This window comes from Cryptotermes secundus, unplaced genomic scaffold (genome assembly GCF_002891405.2).
Source record: "Cryptotermes secundus unplaced genomic scaffold, Csec_1.0 scaffold2097, whole genome shotgun sequence".
NCBI classification, from domain to species: Eukaryota; Metazoa; Arthropoda; class Insecta; order Blattodea; family Kalotermitidae; genus Cryptotermes; species Cryptotermes secundus.
In genome coordinates, this window is record NW_019727450.1 from 42521 (window position 1) to 64047 (window position 21527).

General features: G+C 40.0%; 1 protein-coding gene across 1 annotated transcript in view; it reads left to right on the forward strand.

Annotated features, from left to right (window-relative positions):
• The window catches only part of LOC111864896 (GILT-like protein 1), a 42631-nt gene extending 21104 nt beyond the window's left edge, over positions 1–21527 (forward strand). The window contains exons 3-5 of the mRNA XM_023852493.2: positions 4773–4949; positions 10355–10501; positions 21173–21527. Of these exons, the coding sequence (XP_023708261.1) occupies positions 4773–4949; positions 10355–10501; positions 21173–21271 (423 nt within the window). The 3' untranslated portion in view covers positions 21272–21527. The remainder of the gene's footprint in view (positions 1–4772; positions 4950–10354; positions 10502–21172) is intronic.

The window sequence follows — 21527 nt, forward strand, 5'->3', positions numbered from 1 at the left end:
ATTTATGATGGTCAAAGTGGCGCTAGGGCGGGTTTTTTCCGAGTATTTCGGTTTCCCCTGCCAGTCTTCATTCCACCAAATTCTCCAGCATCATAATCACCCGGGGCAGGCTACAATAGTCCAATCAGTGACCGCAGTGCCGAGTGGACCCAGTGGAACTCCACCCTCCATTAAAAGAATAAAAAAAACTACAATTGCTACATTTACGTGAAGAGTGAGGGTCAGCGTTTTTGTAAGCGTACTTTTTATTTCCGTTTTAGTGGTCTATTTTCCGACTGTTAAAATTAATGCTAGAGGAAAATATAAGACTCTAACCCTCCAAGAAAAAATCGAAGTTATAAACAAATTTGATCATGGTGCTTCCATTCAAAGTTTAATGTATCAGAATGGTATAAGTAAGTCCACCTTATACGATATAAAATAAAATCGTAAAAGAACATTGGAATCTGTGCTAAAAGCGGGTGATCCATGTAGTGATCACGCTAAAAGCCAAAAAGTACAATTGGACCCAAACAGAACGAAATTGATGAGGCTGTTTACCAGAGGTATGAGCAACGGCGTTCTATCGGCGTCCCTGTAAGTGGAGTGGAGTTGCATGGTGCTGGGGAGAGGTTTGCTCAGACTTGGAGAGCCCAATTTCATAGCTAGAACAGGTTGGATTTTACACTTCGTAATAGGCATGGTATTGCAAATAGAAAATTCTGCGGATAAAGGCTGAATGCAGATGGTGAGTGTTGAGACTGCCCCATAGAAATTCAGTGATAGAATGCTCAAGCCATTAAAGATGACAGTTCAGTGCCTAGTATGGTGCTAAACAGAACTTGTGTGTGCCAATGCAGGCAGATCTCATTGCCTAGAACCAGGTGTTACTGGCAAGCCAGCTAAGGCTAGTCGTCCATTGGAAGCGGAAACCTGCGAACTGGGATTCCACCAAAGCTGTGCGAAGTCTGTTCGTCCGAATTCGTGCGCTCACTGCATATCCTTTGGCTGCGTGTTCGGCCGATGCCATTTGCGTTCGGTCACGCAAGGTCATGGCGCTGTCTGAAGACTTATGTGATCTGTACGCATTAGATACTCGTTTACCGGCTAGGCAACGAGCACAGAAAAGGAGGCAAGAGTGCATTAGTGAAATTTTATCAAAAAGACAAACGTTTGGTGAATTCTCTCATATATGGAGTGATTTACAAGAGGACGAGTCACAGTATTTTGGTTATTTTCGCATGAAGCAAGATACGTTTGAATACACATTAAGCAAAGTACATCAGTTGAAGAAGTACAGTAACTTCCGAGAAACTATTTCACCTGAAGAACGTCTAGCTGTAACTTTAAGGTAAGGATTTGATAATAATTTGAGAAAACAAAATGTTACATCGATGTTACATTATTCTTGCTTTTTTTTAATGACTACATACAAACCATTGTTTCTACAAAGGTTCGAAATTACCACAATACACAGCAGCATTGTTCTGGTCTGTTACAAATTCATTGCTGTGGGAACTATTATGAGAACTGCGAGTCGATCCAAAGGATAGAGGTGAAACATTTGACGTGGACATCACGCTGCTGTTTCGATCCTCCTGTTCCTGCAGTAGAACATACATCAATTTCATGCATATTCGCAGATTTCTTTCTTCAGGCACTTCCTGCAAGGATGGCAACAAGCTCATCAGAAGGTGATAGTCGCTATCCTGTTTCGTTTGAGAGCTCTTTTCGAAGTAGCTCAACTTTTTAGGTTCTATTTCCAAGAATTTGTCATCGTAATTAATTATTTTCTTTCTTCCTTTTAGCGGACTTTTGAACTACTTATTTTGTGCAGGAGACGTATTTACAGGTGCATCATTTTCTCGAGAGGGATCCGAAGTAGTATTCTGCATATCTGATTGAAAATCTGGAGTAGAAAATGCATCATTATATTCACTTTGTGTTGTAATATTATCAGTGCCTGTCTCAATACAGGCGTCCGCAATGTCAGGAACACTACTCGACAGATTTCTCGGTTGAACAGTATCAGTTAAATTCGTAGGTGGTTGAAGAAATGCCATTTAGGCTCAGCTGACGTGTCTCCTCCACTACCAGACCTTTTGAAGTTGTATTTCTGTAGTTCCTTCCTGAACGTGTTTCTCAGTCCCCTCCATCTCTTCTTAACGTCCTCAACTGAAATACCAACAAAAATACCGGAAATAATACTTGCATACCCCAAACAAGTGATCAAATTACAATAAGTACATTATTCTTTTCAGGTGTCTAGCAACTGGATCGTCGTTCAAAACGCTGGGGTACTCCTTTCGAATGTCAGATGTAACCGTCGGGAGAATTATTCACGAAACGTGTAAACTGATATGGGAATCGTTACAAAATGAACACATGCCATTTCCTTCGGAAGAACAAGTAGACCGCATAGCCGCTGCATTGGGTAAGAAATGGAGATTTCCAAATTGCGTGGGAAGCATAGACGGAAAGCATTTTCGAATTAAATGCCCACAACATTCTGGTAGTATATTCTTCAACTACAAGAAATATTTTTCTATCTTATTGCAAGCAGTGGCAGGAGCCGACTACAGGTTCATTTGTATCGACATCGGAGCCTATGGAAAGCAAAGTGATAGTGGTATCTTTGGTCACTCCAACTTAGCTAAACAACTCGAGAATGGCACCCTTAAAGTGAACTGTGAGACTGAATTACGCGCACCCTGTGTTCTAGTTTGGGATTAAGGATATCCCCTGAAACCATTTCTGATGCGCCCATACCCTCAACGGAATCTAGGACCCGAAGAAGAAATGTTTAATAAACGTTTGTCGCTTGCAAGACAAGTGGAAGAGTGGGCAATGAATGGAGACTACTTGTGAAAGCACTGGAAGTCACTCCCGAGCGAGCAGAACACATCGTAAAATGTATCTGCTTGCTGCACAACATTGTTGTAGACAAAGAAGGAATGACAGAATTACAACGTTCTACACTTGTATTAAGAAACACTATTGTAAATAGATTTGCAACCATAGGTGAAAACAGGACTACTGCTAGAGCTTATGGTGTAAGAGGCACCTTCAAAACTTATTTTGTAAACAATTCTCTCACAAAAGAATAAAATGAACTTAAAGAAGAATTGAAGTAAGATATTTACCTGGTTCATTCATTTCTGCAGACACCTCGCTCCATAACTCAAGCTGCACATTTCGCATGTAATAACTCGACTCTCGTTAATCCCATAAATACCTTCTTTCTAGAACCAGGAGAACTAACTTCTCGACATTCATTGTACAGCAGCGCAGCTGTTCGTCCGAAAAATCCAAAACATATCTGAATGGTTCGCAGTTCGCAAGTCTACACATGTCATCTGACAAACTGTCCGTACAGTCCGTACCAATGGACGCGGTCCAATTTGATCTATCTGGTTCGGATCTTTCGGTCATTTTCGTGCATGTTCGGACGAATCCCACATCGCAGGTGTTCGCATGTTTCTGCGTTCAGTGGACGAGAGCCCTAGGCCATAAATCAGAGGTCTCCAAACTTTTCGAACCGCGGGCCACATTAGGTAATTCAGCACTTTCAACGGGCCGGATAAAATTAGAAATTGATAACTCCAGGTATATGAGTTTCATTGAAAGCACAGAATTTCATAAACTAAATACAAAGTACGTGAGAATAAATTATCGTATATTAATGACAACAGACAGTAGCAGCAAATGCTCATATTTTCATCACAAATTATAATAAAACAATTAATGTGAATGATGGAACTCTTTTTGAATTCTTAAAATCTGATTAAATTGAGGTTCAAATTTTGAAACGCTAATCACAAGTAGCGACTTTAAATGTTCATCGGATAAATTTGCCCTGTATTTCGACTTGATCTACTTCATCTGGGAAAGAGTTTGTTCACACAGATATATCGTCCAAAAAATGGAGATAAATTTACAAGCAAATTTCTTTAAATTTGGAAATTGCTCAGAGTTCAGAAATTTATAAAATTCGATCAAATTTCCTTCCTTGTATTTGTCTTTAATATGACAATTTTCCTGAAGTTCAATAATTTCCATTTGAATTTGACTTGGGACATCTGCAGCATCACAGTCAAACGGATTTTGAAACAATCTAATTTCCTGAGCACTGGCATCCAAATCAGCAAATCGCTTCCGAAATTGTTCTTTCAAATCTGAAATGACTAAATTTGCAAACGAGGAAGGAAATTCTGCTTCACCCTTTTTATGCAACTCTGCACAGTATAGCATATGAACAAAGTTACAATTTTTCACTTGGCTTTCCAGAAGTATCAACTTTGCTCTGAATGCCTTGATAAGTGCAAATAAATCACAGACTAAGTTATTTTCACCCTGCAACTTTAAATTCAAATGGTTCATATGGTTCACCAGATCAGCAAAAAATGCTAATTTCCAAAGCCACTCGGTATCTGATAAAAGTGGGTCGTGATGGTTTTTCTCGGTAAGAAATGTATCAGTTTCATTTCTGAGCTGAAAGAAGCGCGAAAGAACCTTTCCACCGCTAAGCCATCGAACTGCAGTATAATATGTCAGGTCAGTAAGCTCGGAATCACATTTAGCAGTACTCGCTGGAAAGTTAGTTCAATTGGCGCATTTCTGCACAATTCTTTCGCGGGCCGGATGTGGCCCGCGGGCCGTAGTTTGGATACCCTTGCCGTAAATAATAAAAGACCTGCCGGATATATTGTGCCCCACTCCCCTCTAGCTTTGGATAGTTAGTAACATATACATATGTATTAAGAATAACTGAACAATTTCCGATTACTTTTCAGCAAGATCAGACCGCAAATGGCACATGGATATTTGAGTGTCAACATGGGGAGAGTGAATGCCAAGGGAACAAAGAGCAAGCATGTGCCCTTTCACTGTATCAAAACAATGCTTCCATTCAAGTCCAGTTCATCAGCTGCGTCATGAGTACCAGAAGACCACCTACAGCTGGATCACAGGTAATTTTTGTATGAGAAAACATGAACTCATAAGTTTTAGGACAGTTTTTGTCCCATCTTCAATCTTTTATTTTTTGTTTGTCTAGTAGTTGAAGTGTCCATTTCCAAGTGCTGGAAAAAAGCGATAAAATGAGGCATAACATCTTTATAGCAATTTTTTCAACAATACTACAGTGAGACTTTATTATTGACGTCTTTCAGTGTGAAGTTAGTGCCAGTTGCATCCCCTGCACCTGCTACAAAAGCCACCTTTACGTCGTATTATTTGTATAGCTCTGGTACTTAGAGGTGACAGTCCTCCGACGTGGTGTAGGAGAAGTACCTGTTAGTATTGCGGGGAGAGCTCCAGCATGCCGACAAGCGCGGCGGGGAATGCAGTACAGGCGTTCACAAAAGGAAATAACTTCTTACCTGATTGTGTTGCATAGTGTTGGTGGTTTATTCTCGTTGATGTTCACACATCCGATGTTAAGTTTTAAGTGCCGAATGGCACACTGTTATGCACTATACACTATTATACACTTTTCACTGTTATACTATACATGAATAGTTTATTTACATATTATACGGGTCTATTCTAAAGGGGCAACACCGGCGATGTCCGGTTATCTTTTCTTTTCTTCCAGCGGAACCCCAGTTTCAAAATAATTTTCTTTAATGTGGAGATCCATCCTGAAAATCTAACGTTTTCTTCAACTTTTCGTGAACTATTTTCAGGGTAAGTCTCCGTTTTTCGACTCTGTAGAAGTCATTAATTGTTCTTCACACCACAGACTCATTAAAGTCGTCCAAAGTGGCTAGTGGAGATTTCCTGGGTCTTTCTTTATGGGATGTCGAAAAGGAAGTGGAAGCCCCAGATTCGATATTTTTTGTTTCTCTTATTATTCTTCTGACACTACTTTCCGATACACCTGTTGCCTTTGCTACTTCCACTCCTATGTTCTTCACTATAATTCTTGGCCCAGCCTCTTTCATATACTTATATACATTACTAACAATTTCTCTTGATTGTGAATACAACACTTTTCCACTCAATTTACTTCTTGTAGGTGACATGTTAAAGGAGACAGAAAAAATGTACAAATATAAATAAACAAAAAAGAAAATCAACGAATAAAAATAAACAAAATAAAATATTGTCACTGTCACCACTTGACTTCTGGCCCAATACTTCATTCAATGCGACGTCTCAACTATCTTTGGCCGGTGTTGGATCTCACCTGTCTTCGGCGACGGCTGCACCAATACTGACATCTTGCTGTCTTGTTGCTGTCTTCTGTCTCTGTAGCTCTCGGGTTACGTATGTGTTCTGCGGACTGGATCCCAGACATCATTCCTCACTGTTTCGTTTCTACTGTCCGCTGTTACGTAACGGGCGCAACGAACTCTATGCAGTTCATTTCTGAGGAGACGCGTTCGTTGCTTCTGCATTGTCTATGCAACGGCTCCCTGTTCTTTGCGTTACCATGGAAGTGCCTATTCCAAACTCACGTGTTAGGCAATCCGTTGCCTCGGGAACGGGTCGTCCGCTCGCACTGAATGCAGACGAATGACTAATCACAACACCCCTCAACTTTCACGAATGGACCTGCCCATCCAAGGCGCAGCTTTTCCTTGACTGTCAGCTCTAAGTACTAGAGCTTTACAGCTTGTATAAGGATCTTGGAAACATTGTTTAGGACCTCAAATAAGATACAGATGGCTGAAGCTTTCTGTGTACAAAACAAACTAACTCCGCGGCTTTAGTCCGCAAGCGGTGTACTCCATACAAAATCTTCTAGTTGATGACATGTGCTGAACTGTGCTAAATTAACGAAATCAGTGAAGTTTCAGTCTATTTAGAGGGGTCATGGCCATGCCATGTTAAAATGTCACGCAGACAGCAGATGGGTTACCTACATCTGTTGTAAACACAAGATACTGCCCCCATGCCCATTTTACACATTGGTCATTTGACTTCAGCAAGAAACCTTTATTTCTTGTAGTTTGTTTTTAACAATGAATGCAGTGAAGGAGTATCATTGACCCCATGACATAGAAATGTGAATTACATTTATTTCAGTTCCTGCTGATTCATTTTGTCCAGTGACATTGCTCCACTCAGATAAGGTCCCTTCAGTTTTCACTTCCGTATGTACTGCACTGATATCAGACCAAGAAAGACATTTCACAGTAATGCACCCATCTCAGTTTTGAAGCATTATAGGTTTATTTCCTGAAACTGAATATATAGTAATTTTTTGTAGCATTCCTATTTCTGCAAGCAGGATTATATGAGTACTAGTCATAGGTTTTCCTCCCAAACCATTCTTATTCACAGTTCTTGATGGGATTTACTAGAAAAAGTGCGGTAGTACAACAGGAAAAATAATTTTGATTTGGCAAGAAATTAAATTTTTTTATTCTCTTCAAAAATGGCAAAAAAATGTCTGCATAAACCTGAAAAAAACAGCAGCAATAGATTCATTACATTAATGATTTATATAAACATCAGGAACTATATTATGGGTCATTCCACGTGAAAACATCCAGAGAGATCGCTCACCATTAAAAAAAAATTATATCTTGTACACATATTTGTACATATTTTCATACTAAAAGATGTTAAAAAAAATGTAAGTCGCTCGGTTCTCCCGGTACAGGCGTTTTTACAATGCGAAAAAACGCGTTTTCGGCTGAAATGGAGGTTGGCGTTATCTTCCATATCTCGATAGCTATTGAAGCTACAGACTCCAATAAAAACGCAATTTGTTCCTCATGATATGGACTACAAATCATGTTATTACAAGGTTTTACTCAGCTCACTTTCTCTGGGTGTAACTAAACTTGAAACGTTCCCCCCCCCCTTGGCACTACAGTCCCAGTGGGCCTAGGCCTACCTCCATGAACTCCGTTTCACTTCGGTTTTTCTAGATCTTACACATATGGTAGGACTCCTTGGGCGAGTGATCAGCTCGTCGCAAGGCCTCTACCTGTAGACAAACACAGAAAAACGCACACAAACATCCATGCCCAGAGTGGGATTCGAACCCACGATCCCAGCTTCCGAGCGAGCGAAGACAGTGCATGCCTTAGACCGCTCGGCTACCGTGAGCGGCAAACTTGAAACTTACCTATCGATTTTGGGAAAATCGCTATTTTTGACCTTCAAAAACCAATGGAAAGGGCAAGTATCATATCTGAGATTTCTACCCTCTGTTGTTACCTACATGGGGAATATAATCACATAGTTTTGAATGCCGTGCCTAGTTTCCAAAATTTTCTACTAGCTTCCAAACATTGCTCTGGGCCCAATTTCGGGAATTTTTAACATCTCATATCTCCTGTGGGGAAGCTTCGAAAGTTTAGAAAATATTGCTCTATTCTAGAGTAACTTGGAGTTAAAATTATAACTTTGATATTCAATTAATAGCGATTGAATAGGTATTGATTTTTTTGGTAAAATTTAAAGTGCCCACAACTTCACTCTTATTTGAATATCAAAGTTGTAATTTTATCTCCAAGTTACTCTAGAATAGTGCACTATTTGCTATGAATTTAAAAATTTTCGGAGCTTCTCCACCGGAGATATGAGATGTTAAAAAATGTCGATTTTGGGCCCAGAGCAAAGTTTGAGATCTCCTGGAAATTTTTGGAAACAACTTACGGGCTTCAAAACTACGTGATCCTATTCCACATGTAGGTAACAACAAAGGGTAGAAACCACAGATCTGATACTTCCCCCTCCCATTGGTTTTTGAAGGTCAAAAGTAGTTTTTTTTTCAAAATCGATAGGTAAGTTTCGATCTTAATTAGACCTAGAGGAAGGGAGTTGAGTAAAACCTTATAATAATGATTTATAATAGTAATTTATAGTCCATATCATGGGGAACAAATGGTTTCTTATTAGAGTCTCTAGCTTCAATAGCTATCGAGATATGGAAGATAACGCAAACCTCCATTTCAGCCGAAAACGCGTTTCTTTGCATTATAAGAACTTCGCTATTAGTTGAATATCAAAGTTGTAATTTTAACTCCAAGTTTCTTTGGAATAGAGCATTATTTTCTATGAATTTAAAAACTTTCGGAGCTTCCCCGCTGGAGATATGAGATGTTAAAAATGGCCGATTTTGGGCCCAGAGCAAAGTTGGAAGCTCCTGAAAATTTTTGAAAACTAGGTACGGCATTCAAAACTACGTGATTATATTCCCCATGTAGATAATAACAAAGTGTAGAGATCACAGATCTGATGCTTTCCCCCTCCCATTGGTTTCTGAAGGTCAAAAATAGCGATTTTCCCAATATCGATAGGTAAGTTTCAAGTTTAGTTACACCCAGAGAAAGTGAGCTGAGTAAAACCTTGTAATAATATGATTTGTAGTCCATATCATGAGGAACAAATTGCATTTTATTGGAGTCTGTAGCTTCACTAGTTATCGAGAAATGGAAGATAACGCAAACCTCCATTTCAGCCGAAAACGCGTTTCTTTGCATTATAAGAACTTCGCTATTAGTTGAATATCAAAGTTGTAATTTTAACTCCAAGTTTCTTTGGAATAGAGCATTATTTTCTATGAATTTAAAAACTTTCGGAGCTTCCCCGCTGGAGATATGAGATGTTAAAAATGGCCGATTTTGGGCCCAGAGCAAAGTTGGAAGCTCCTGAAAATTTTTGAAAACTAGGTACGGCATTCAAAACTACGTGATTATATTCCCCATGTAGATAATAACAAAGTGTAGAGATCACAGATCTGATGCTTTCCCCCTCCCATTGGTTTCTGAAGGTCAAAAATAGCGATTTTCCCAATATCGATAGGTAAGTTTCAAGTTTAGTTACACCCAGAGAAAGTGAGCTGAGTAAAACCTTGTAATAATATGATTTGTAGTCCATATCATGAGGAACAAATTGCATTTTATTGGAGTCTGTAGCTTCACTAGTTATCGAGAAATGGAAGATAACGCAAACCTCCATTTCAGCCGAAAACGCGTTTTTTCGCATTGTAAAAACGCCTGTACCGGGAGAACCGAGCGACTTACATTTTTTTAATATTTCTTTAGTATGAAAATATGTATAAATAATGTACAAAATATATATTTTTTTTTTAAATGGTGGGCGACCTCTCTGGATGATTTCACGTTGAATGACCCTTATACCTTCATACAAACCTGTGGAATTTATACTTCTGTTGTTAATTCTGGTACCCTGAACATAAAGTAAAGTTCCCTCCAAATTTTGTTTGTGAGATAATAAACTGTCAACATGACTGCTTCAAAGGGAGCAAATGATTTAGAATTGCTTAACCCTTGGAGACTCTCTGTAAGTGACATACGTCATGGATTTAGAAATCTGTTAATATGCATGAATGTGAATCTACATGGAATGGTCTAGTCTATCTCATAAATACATGCAGCTTCGAACATTGCAGTGTGCAACAGTTCTTGGAATCAACTACAATCAAATTGAGGATTGTGCCCAAGGAACAGAAGGAAATGAACTCCTGGCAGAACTAGGTGATCGTACTCACAGTTTCACTCCACACATAAGATTTGTACCAACGGTTGCAATTAATAGAGTGAGTATCTCATACATAATTTTCACCAACACATCTTGAAGAGTATGTTTTCTGAGATGTACCTTATTTTATACCAATCTACCAAATTACATGGAGTCACATTCGAGGAGACCCTTGATATTTACAGCAGCAAGAACTTCAAATCTCAATCCATAACTTAATATAGTGATTCAAAACTTATCAGATAGAGTGCAACATTGAGAAATCTGAACTAATTCAAGCACTAGTGTGTTTGGACTAGCAAATTTTTTGGATTACTGGATTTCACGTAAGTCATCAGAATTATTTTAATAACGTTATTCATTCAGAAGATTTCTAGGCACATGTAAATAATCAAAAAATATACTACTAAACACTGGGTTTGGAGCAAGCGGTAATCAGGTCACATCTTTCACCGCCTAAAGAGGCAGCTCCATTAAAACATTTTTTTCACAAGAATTAGTTTTTGCTGCAAGAAACTAAAATAATTGTACTGAGTCTAAGTTTTGAAGGTGCTGATATTTTAACCTATATTTCTTATTTTGGAAAAATGGAAGTAGGCCTTCAAGATAACCTTACTGTCTGCAGGTGTGGCTCTGTGTGTATCCCCTGCCTAACAATTTCTGAACGTATCTACTGAGCTTCGTGAAAGGTTTATGAAACGCCATATACCCCTTGAACCAATGAAACAATACAGCCTCTCAGCTGTTATTACCTTAAGATTATCGGAATTCCTGAAGAGATCGTCTTGAAACTTGCTACCTGAGGCCATCATGGAGACGTACTTCGTAAATTCCTCCCTTCAGTAATTTTACACATTAAAATTCTGTCCTACTTGTTAAATGAAATATTCAGTTTGTAGCGCAAAGAATGTAGGCAATTTTTTATTGCCAGAACTTTTCTCTTGTACTGTTCAGATTACAAGGAGTGCAGATTACCGAAGTAGCACCGAAGTGTCACGTGATTGTGACTAAATGAGGGTTTCAGATTTGTAATTGTCGTTATATGACACTTAATCTTCCGTTTTACGTGTAAATAATTAGGCAGTTTGCTATCATTTCATAATCTGTTATATATCTCTTGGTTGCTGACTGTGTCCTCACAGACACATTATTACAATTCAAGCTCAGCTAACGAACACTCCTGTGTCAGACAAAGAGCAGTAATTTGCTACTGGCCTTCTCCGGCATTGTCATTCTTGGAGTCGGAACCCATGATCATATTATCAGGTGACAGAGTGACTATAGACGAGGTTTGGATTAGCATCAGATTTGCTGCATTCTTACAGATCCGTGACTACAAGTAATTATAACTGCTTCACTAATTCACATGCTTTACAGTTCACTAGCGCACACACTGAAGGCTCCTCAGCCTGCTGTGTCTTCACCAGTCTTCTGGTAACGGCTTCCAATGGCGGACATTTCCCTTCCTCTGGGTTCCAGAGCTGGCCGCAGCTGCAGCTACTAGCTTCACATAGAAACAGCTCACAAACTCACTAATTCGTCAACCAACTCTTTAACTAACTCGTGAGAGGAGGGAAAGAGAGAGAGAGACAGACAGAAAGAGATAGGTTTTCTGTGTGTGTGTGTGTTTTATGTGTATGTATGTGCGCGTGTGTGCGCGCGCTTGCAAAAAAATATATCTCCGGTTTTGAAGGTTCTCAGGCAGTTCCTGCTTTCCCTTCTGGCAGAGATAACATATATGATATTAATTAGATTTTATAACGCTGGAAGGGCTGCATTACAGTGATATTTGAACTTAACATTGGAAGGGCTATATTAGGGCAAAATTTTGACATTGCCAATGGGAGGGCTGCATCTGAAGCATGCAGAGCAGCATTTGCTCTAGGATCGAGGAAAATCACAGAAAACCATCTACTTGAGCAACTCCTCATTAACTTTAATGCTTATAACATCTTGGCACGAACTGCGTAGAAAACGCAGTTTTTTCATTGAAGTGCAATTGCTGCTTAGCTGTGGCATTATGTATTCCATTGTTGCATGCACATCCATCGACATGAACCGCACAGAAAATGCCTTTCTCTGTGGCTGTTTACGGACCCTTACTTAGCAACCGCTCTTGCATAGTTGCTTAACGGGTCTACTTGCCACTTGCCACTTGCCACATTGCTCAAGACTATTCACCCCAAACAGCCTATAGGCATACTGCCGTTTCTTCTTTTCTCAGGGTTTTGCTTGTGACATCTGTGATTGGTCTTGCCTTCCTTCCCTGTGGCTTGTTTCTCACGATGATTACCCTCCAACTGCCCCCCCCCTTTTCCCTCCTTATGCCCCGTCCTCAGCGGTTATCTCACTAATTCATCAAGCAACTCTTCATTGACTGTCTCCTCACCAACTGTCCTGCTTATGCATCCCAGCACAGATCGCGTGGAAAACGCCGTTCCTCTGTTTCAATGTAATTGTTGCTTAGCAGTGGTATAATTTATTCCATTATTGCATGTGCAGCCATCTGCACAGACCGCGTAGAAAACAATTTCTCTCTTACTGTTTAAGGCCATTACCTAGCAACAGCAGTTATAAAATTGTTTATTTCACGATCGTTGCGTAACATGGGTCTACATGCCACAATATATTTGTTCCTTCCAAGACAATTTATGTGTTTTGAAATGGGGCCTCCTCTTTGACGAGAGGATTGCCCTGACTGCTGCTGTTAGCTACTGCTCTCCTCTTTTGTGGGTTGCAGGTAAATTGCTGCTGGTCTTCCCCCGTAAAGTCATTCTTGATTTCAGGGACCACAGGACCCATGACCATATTTTGCTGAGTCCTCAAACAAATTCTACTCCATTGGTCAGGTTAAGTCAGGTCAGCTTGTGGCTCTCATCCACCTAGTCATTCTTTGCTCTGGGACATCTTCGATGGGAGGAGGGTTGGCCTTTCTGTGTAGGTCATAAATTACGCCATACATACTTTGTCACTTTGCTATAGTAAAATAAAATTTTGTATCATATACTGAGGAGCTGCACAAATCTGCGATTTGTGCAGCTGGTTTTGCCTTTAATCATAAGCATTTAACCATTCAGAAGTGACAGTTAGTTACCTGAACGGCTGTGGGCTTCACCATCGCCAAGTTTAAACCTCTTGTACTTCCTGGCTTCTTGTCCATTTGATACATACTGTCACATGTATGGGAGTACACATGATGAAAATAATGGGTTCTAGATCAGATGATTGGATTTGGTAGAACATCGGTTACAAGATCTCTTAATCACACTTAATTATAACGTTATAATCCTATCGCTATTTTACACACTTTCTATTCACCGTTGCACACGCAATAGGTTCTCATACTTCACTAGCCAACTCCTGGCAACGGAACTCAACACAGAAACTAGCACTTCAAATTACTATAAAGTCCTCTTGCCATTTGTCATTCAATCACCTTGGAACTTCGGAACTCAGCTAAAACTCAACTCAGCTGTACACAGGCTTGTGTTATATGGCTGCAGCGTGGACAATGCAGAAAAAACAGTTCTGCTGTTGCGTAGCACAGACCACACAGAAAACAAATCGTATGATAGCTATCCAGCTAATTGGTTGACACGCTGACGGCTGCCTAGCAACGAGCTATCACATTCATCCACTGGGACACAGATTTCATTGTTTTGTGTGTTTATGGAGCCGTTGCCTGGCAATGCATTGATAAAATCCATTACAGTACATTCAGATTTGGATGATTTTGGAAGATATCTGCCTATTTCCCATATGATTTACTTATGGAGTCATACACATGCCATCCACAGTGGCCTCGTGGTCAAAGGCATGAACTGTTTTCATTTGCTTGAATGCTGGGATTGTGGATTCAAATCCCAATTAACGCGTGGATGTCTGTATGTGAGTTTATTCAATGTTTGTGTTGTCCTGTATGTAGGTAGCAGCTTTGCAACAGGCTGATCACTTCTCAAAGTCCTGCCAACTGTAAAGAAAAGGAGTATGAAGCTGAAGAAGAGGCTCAAGAAAGAGCTGTAGAACCATTGATGAATGACGGAATGAATGAAGGAATGAATGAATGAATGAATGAATGAATGAATCTACTCACAAGGAATTTTGAAAGCTATCTGCAAATCGGCCAGTCACGGTAGCTGAGCGGTCTAAGGCATGCACTGTTCACTCGCTCGGAAGCCGGGATCATGGGTTCGAATCCCATTCAGGGCATGGATGTTTGTGTGCGTTTTTCTGTGTTTGTCTACAGGTAGAGGCCTTGCGACGAGCTGATCACTCGCCCAAGGAGCCCTACTGTCTGTGTAAGATCTAGAAAAACCGAAGTGAACGGAAGTTCATGGAGGTAGGAATAGGCCCACTGGGGCTGTAGTGCCAAGAAAAAAAAAATTGCAAATCGTGGACAGGTGTACACCAGTCAAGGTTGTCAGTAGTACAGAGAACTCTGTTCTGCAGATGCTGCAGTTTCAAGAGGTAAGTGTTCACTGCATTCTCCCAGGTGGGACAGGCATGAATCATTATTGAAATCTAACAGTTCCTCTTCTATCACTCACTGTTGGTCCCCTGTTTTACAGCTCTCATTCGTGCTTCCTAATTATCTCAGGTTATTTTATTTATAAGGTGAGGTTCGTTGTTGTTGGTAGAGCTGAGGGCTCTCTTTCTCAAGGCCTTTAGCTGGCCTCAGCTCCGAGAAGGCAGGAAATAAACTTAAAGCTACACACTCACATATCAAGTTTAACTGTTTATTAAATGTTTATGCCCTTTAACTTACTCAATTACTAATTTTACTTATAACTTTGCTTAATTTTTTAGTTTTTGTTTCTTTGAAGCACAACACTTTTGCTTCTAGCGTTACTACTTCAGAACTTACAACTTGGTTACTAATGCTTATTAATAAGACAATGAAATTTCAACTGACTGATACAAGTTTTGCTTCTGAATTCCAAGACAGCCGGTGTGTGACTGACTTCGACGACTGACTTCCCTCCAAACTGTGAGGTCCTTGGTCCATCAGCTTCTTGGCTCTGTCACACCCCTAAATTCTAGAGATTGGACGTTTTTGAAATTAGGGAGTTCACTTTATTTCTCTGATTTCCAATCATCTCACTGTGGCTTTGGATTTTAGCCCTTAAAGACATAACGTAACTTTTGACAGGTCTTTGATGGATGCTATGCTTGGCTTCAGTCTCTGGTCCTCCTCCTTAAGAATTATGAGTTGCTGAAGCTGTCAAGTTTCGAATTCTCGAAGACTGCCGCAGTTACACTTTTGAGCTAAATTCCAAGAAAAACTCCACAGGGTTTCTTCCAGTTCTACTGCAAGTTTGAGAATAAGCCTATTCTTACATGCAAGAATAGGCCTATGTCTCACAGAGTTGTTCATGACATCCCACTATGAAACAAGTTAAATTTCTAATTAATAAACGTTAATTAAATTTAAATGGGTGCATGGCAGTGGTGCGGTTACAGAAGTAACTAGTGGTGTATGAAGAATAATTTTAATACAGGTGTTTAAACGATCACTTTTAAATATGGAATAAGTTTTTATGTTTGTGCTGAACAGTCTTTTCAGTATGGCGTCACCATATTGTAACAGATTTGCTCCAAGCAATGATAGGCAGTGGCTCGATAAACACCCCGCTTTACAAGCACACAACAGTAGGATGAATGTTATAGCTCCTTGCTAGGCAGCGTCAGCATGCCAATGAGCTGGCTTGGTGGCAGTCATGTGATGTGTTTTCTGTAGGGCTCAGCCAGGGAAAGGTAGCAAATACATGACGTGTGTTTTCTGTGCATGGTCCATTCCAAAGAGTTGACAGAATTAGACTGGGGAGTTACAGCCTGCCACAGGCAGTTCGTAGTGAAGAAGAATTAGTAGTCAGCCTGTGAAGAGTTAACAGGTGATTTGAAGACTTTACATGTGCTGTGGTACAGTGATATTGGGAGTCTGTGATTGAGGCTTTTATATTTCATGTGTAAAATCCGTTGACAGGAAACTGACAGTGAAAACATTGTCAAGGCTTAGCCATGGTTGAGATCTCTTACCTAGCAACAAGTAATGCAAGCAGATATAAAAGACTTTATTTATGTGTTACAGTAATCCTTAGATTGTCATATATAATTAATTGTGGTTATGAACTGTAAGGGGTGAATAAATAGATCCGCCAATCCAAACCTGCATCTATAGTCACCCAGATACATTACAACATTATCATCCTATCTAAGATGACACGAACATACTGTCATCTGTTAGTGACTTGACATGGGGTATGGATTTGTAATTGGATTTACTGAACACTAATAACTTGTAACTACAATTAATTTTAACAGCTTCACGGAATTAAACACTTAACAAATCAGTATAGCACACACTGATCCTCAATATATTATAGTCTTCACTAGTCATTGCTTTGTCATCATCTTCACTCTATGTCGTTAGGTCGAGCTGCACTGGCCAGCTGCTTACTCAAAACTGACCTGCTTCGGTCAGTAGGCTAAATTGCTGTTGGCCCCGTGCCAGCACAATAATTCTTGGTTCCAAGTCCTGTCTGGACTCATGAACATATTTTTCTTTTCAAGACTACTTCATGTTTTGAAATGGGGCCTTCTTTTCAGCAAGAGAAGGGGTCTCACTAATACTGTTCACTCCCATTCTGCTGGTGGGGCGAGGGGGGGGGGCTTGAGGTGGCACTGACTGACCGTCTCCTCCACACACACACACCCTCTCATTCACTCACACAAGTCAGAGCCAAGTTACGATCGACAGTCAGTCCTCCAGTCAGTTTTGGTGTGATACCCCATTGGGATCCAAGACCAGATTTTTGTTACTGTAGGACAGTTGCAGTTTTGTCTATGTGGGGAGCTCTCTTGACTATATGACAGGTCTGTCATTTAACGCGGTACATGTCGCCTATATGTGCAGTTCTGTAGTCACATGTCAATGAGTCTGTTTCCTCGTGGATAGCAGCAGTTTACAATTTTACATGTATGGCCTCTGTCAGTCTAGGCTAAGCACAGCAGATCATGCTCTAACTCATGTAGCTCATGTTGCAATGGCTGACTAGTCGCTTGAATGGTCATACCCTTGACCTCTTCTAAGCTTGAGCCTCTTATCAGACTTCGTGTTTTCCAATGTCATGAAAATTTGCATTTTCATGACACTGTATGACGTCTGCTATTTGCCTGCACCACTTCATTATGCAGTCATAAATATACAATACTTAGAAAGCCATGTGCACCTCGTGGACCAGTATGCACCTTGGAAATTTACCAGTGGTGTGGAGAACCTTGTTTTGCAAGTGCTGAAATTTCAGTTGTTGGGCATCTGCCTCAAATTCTCAAGTGTGGCAAGCATTACTGATCTAATTAGTGTTTATGGAGGGTTAGTTTAATGTACAAGTATTTCTTAATCTCTCACTTTTGAATAGGGATTTATTATTATTATTATTATTATTATTATTAGGCTTAGGTGGTTGAAGTCAGTTGATAACAATTTAAAGTCACAACCCCAACATTTCTGGAAATACGTATCTAATTGCAGAAAGCATAGATCTGGTTCCATTCATCTAAAAGTCGATGGTACACACCTAGCCCAGCCCGAAGCTGTTGCTGATGCATTCGCTAAGCACTTTCAATCTGTTTACAATAACCACTGCTCTAAGGTCATTCACCCTCTCCTGCAATCTTCTGAATTTGTATCCCTTGCCCCCATTTCTGATGCTGATGTGTACAAAGCCATCAAGAGACTAAAACCATCAAAATCTGTTGGGCTTGATGGTATTCCTGGTTTTATCATCAAAGGTTGTGCATGTATTTTTATTCCTATACTTAGGCATATATTTAACTTGAGCCTGACGCAGCAGTATTTTCCTGCTGCATGGAAAGAATCTGCTGTTGTACCAGTATTTAAAAGAGGCAATCATGCCGCTGTGAGCAACTACAGGTCTATTTCTATTCTCAGTAATTTCTCTAAATTGTTTGAATTCATTATTCATGATCATGTTTCTCAATTCGCTAAATTTAATTCCAACCAACATGGCTTTACCAGAACTAAATCTGCAGTTACCAGTTTGGTGACGTTTCTCGACTTCTTGACGCCTGTTGTCCGCAGTCAGCATAAAGCTGATGCCGTCTATTTTGATCTTTCTAATGCTTTTGACCTCGTCCCTCATAATATGCTCTTGCATAAATTAAGCTCCTTTGGATTCTCTGATGCATATGTTAGCTGGTTTCGCAGTTACTTAGCCAACAGACGATCTCGGGTTCGCGTTTCTGGCACTCTGTCCCTGCCTTTTCATGTAACATCCGGGGTGCCACAAGGCTCTGTTCTGGGGCCTTTTCTTTTGTGTATTTATAAATGACCTATGCGACTCTGTTAACTACTGTAAATTTCTAATTTTTGCCGATGATCTAAAAATTCTCCGCATTATTAACTCTCCTCATGATTGCCTCTTACTTCAATCTGACATTAATTCCGTAAGTGACTGGTGCACTGCTAACTCCATGAAACTTAATATTGCTAAAACGCGTGTTGTATCATACACCAGAAAAACAAATTTTCTGAGCTACGAGTATCAGCTTTGTCATGCTATCATTACACGCACCAGCAGTGTTAAGGACCTGGGTGTTTTCTTTGATTCAAAGTTACATTTTCACACACATGTTAATTACATATTTTCTGAATGCTTAAAGCTTTTAGGCCTTATTCGCTCCATTGCCTACAGGTATTCCTCCCTGGAGAGTCTGCATGTACTATATTTTACTTTAGTCAAGTCCAAGTTGGAATATGCCTCAGGAGTTTGGAACTCCATCACCTCGACTGATGCCAATAAGCTTGAGCGCATCCAGCAGACGTTTGCGTACATCTGTTTTTATCGTTTTTTCCCTCATATTTCATGTAATTATACTGATGCTTTAGAGAAGTTAAGTCTACAATCTTTACATAAAGGGAGACATTACCTTGATGCACTTTTTCTTGTTCAGGTCTTTCGTGGTCTTACATCCTGCGCTTCTCTTTTGGAAAATGTTAGCCTTCGCGTTCCTCCCAGCAATCTTAGGGACTTCTCATTGTTTGGTGTTTGTCCCTCTAATAAACACTGTCCTCCTACTCGGTGCGCCTNTTTATTATTATTATTGTTATTATTGTTATTATTATTATTAATTAAAAACAATAATATTATACTTTTGTGTTATTATAATATATAAGGACCACACCATAGTTCAGGTAGTTAGTCGCTGGCTTCCCACTGCGGTGGCCCGGGTTTGAGGCCGTGTCTGGTTATGTGGGATTTGTGGTGGACAAAGTGGCCCTGAGGCAGGTTTTTCCCAAGTACTTCGGTTTTCCCTGCCAGTCTTCAGTCCACCACTTGCTCCGCAGTCACCATGATCTATCATCTGGGGCTGGTACAATAGGTCAGCAGTGGCCACAGTACCAAGTGGACTCATTCTCACCCTTCTAAGAAAAACTTATTAGCATATACATAACAAGCACCATATTCAACTCTGTCTACAATACGTAAATATCAAGTTCTTGGTTTTTTATTTTATTTTATAAAATTCGGTCAGTACTATGACACCACCACTTATATAAAGCAATGAATCTTACCTCAGAATTACTGAGCTCTTTTCTGAGCAGTCTGCTTTAAAACAAATAAATTTATCATATTGTCACACATATCCTGATAATGCAACAAGTAATTAGTGGGTTCTCTGGATTCATGGATCAATTTATTTAACGTCACTGTTACAATCACACGCAGTTCACACACCCAACTCCTTCCAGATAACAATGCCTCTCTTCGTAGCTGTGCTTTGCTCTCCAAAGCATGTTGATTCACTGCTGAGTCACTTCGCCTTTTTCTTCTGCCTTCTGTCGTATTCTGGTCTCTCCTGGTACTACAGTCACAGTCACACTCCAGATATCACTGCACCAGAGTGCATGGAAGGTATTCAAATCACATGTTAAATCTTCCACCGAGAACTCAGAACTCTGTCACTGTCACTGTCACTGTCACTGTCACTGTCACTGTCACTGTCACTGTCACTGTCACTGTCACTGTCACTGTCACTGTCACTGTCACTGTCACTGTCACTGTCACTGTCACTGTCACTGTCACTGTCACTGTCACTGTCACTGTCACTGTCACTGTCACTGTCACTGTCACTGTCACTGTCACTGTCACTGTCACTGTCACTGCTGGTTCCAATTCCCTCTGAACTTATGGCTCACAGCTCTCATTACATAGCCACAGCACAGAGAGCATAGGAAACACAATTCTATTCTTAATGACACAGATCACATGGAAAACACATTACATGATATCTATCTCATTAGTCCTTTGGTGCGCTATAGCGATGAGATTTAAACATTCATCCTGTTGTTGTAACATGCTCGACTGAAGGTTATCTACAGTAGAATCGCTCTGGCCATCCACGTTACAATACTTTTACTAATAAGACAACCTGCTTTTGGTTAAACGGTTCTGGATTGAGTTCATATTGTTACAAGTTGATAACCTCTGATATACCAAGCATTAAATTGAAATCACATGAATTTTCTGTAATTCAGAGCCAAACATTATGAGGGGTTTTCTAATAATTTTTCATTTCACCTAATACTTAATCACCATTCTCTTTTTCACTCACACATTACAAACAATTCCATTCATAGTTGAAAGAATTTCCTTAGTAATTGAAATGATAGTGTTAAATGAATCAGCCATTTGCTCTTCTCTTCCAGGTCTATACCCAGAAAGATCAAGATGATGCTTTGTCAAACCTGATGAGTGTGATTTGCCGACATATCAACGGCACAAAACCAGAAGAATGTAATGGTTAGAATAAAATGCATCAAACAGTACTTGGCTCTTGCTGTTGCTGTTAATAAAGAAAGGTTTTGTGAGGGACATAAATGCTTCAGCTTCATGGAAGGCTGATAAATTTCTGTGCCCCTCATTTTCTCTATTTCAATATACATTACTATTTTCAAGGAGAGTTTTACCTGAGATTCTCTTAAAGCAGCCATGTCAAACATGCGGCCCCCATAGCCACAAAGTGCGGCCCCTCAACTTTTAGAGCTAATTGATATTAAAATC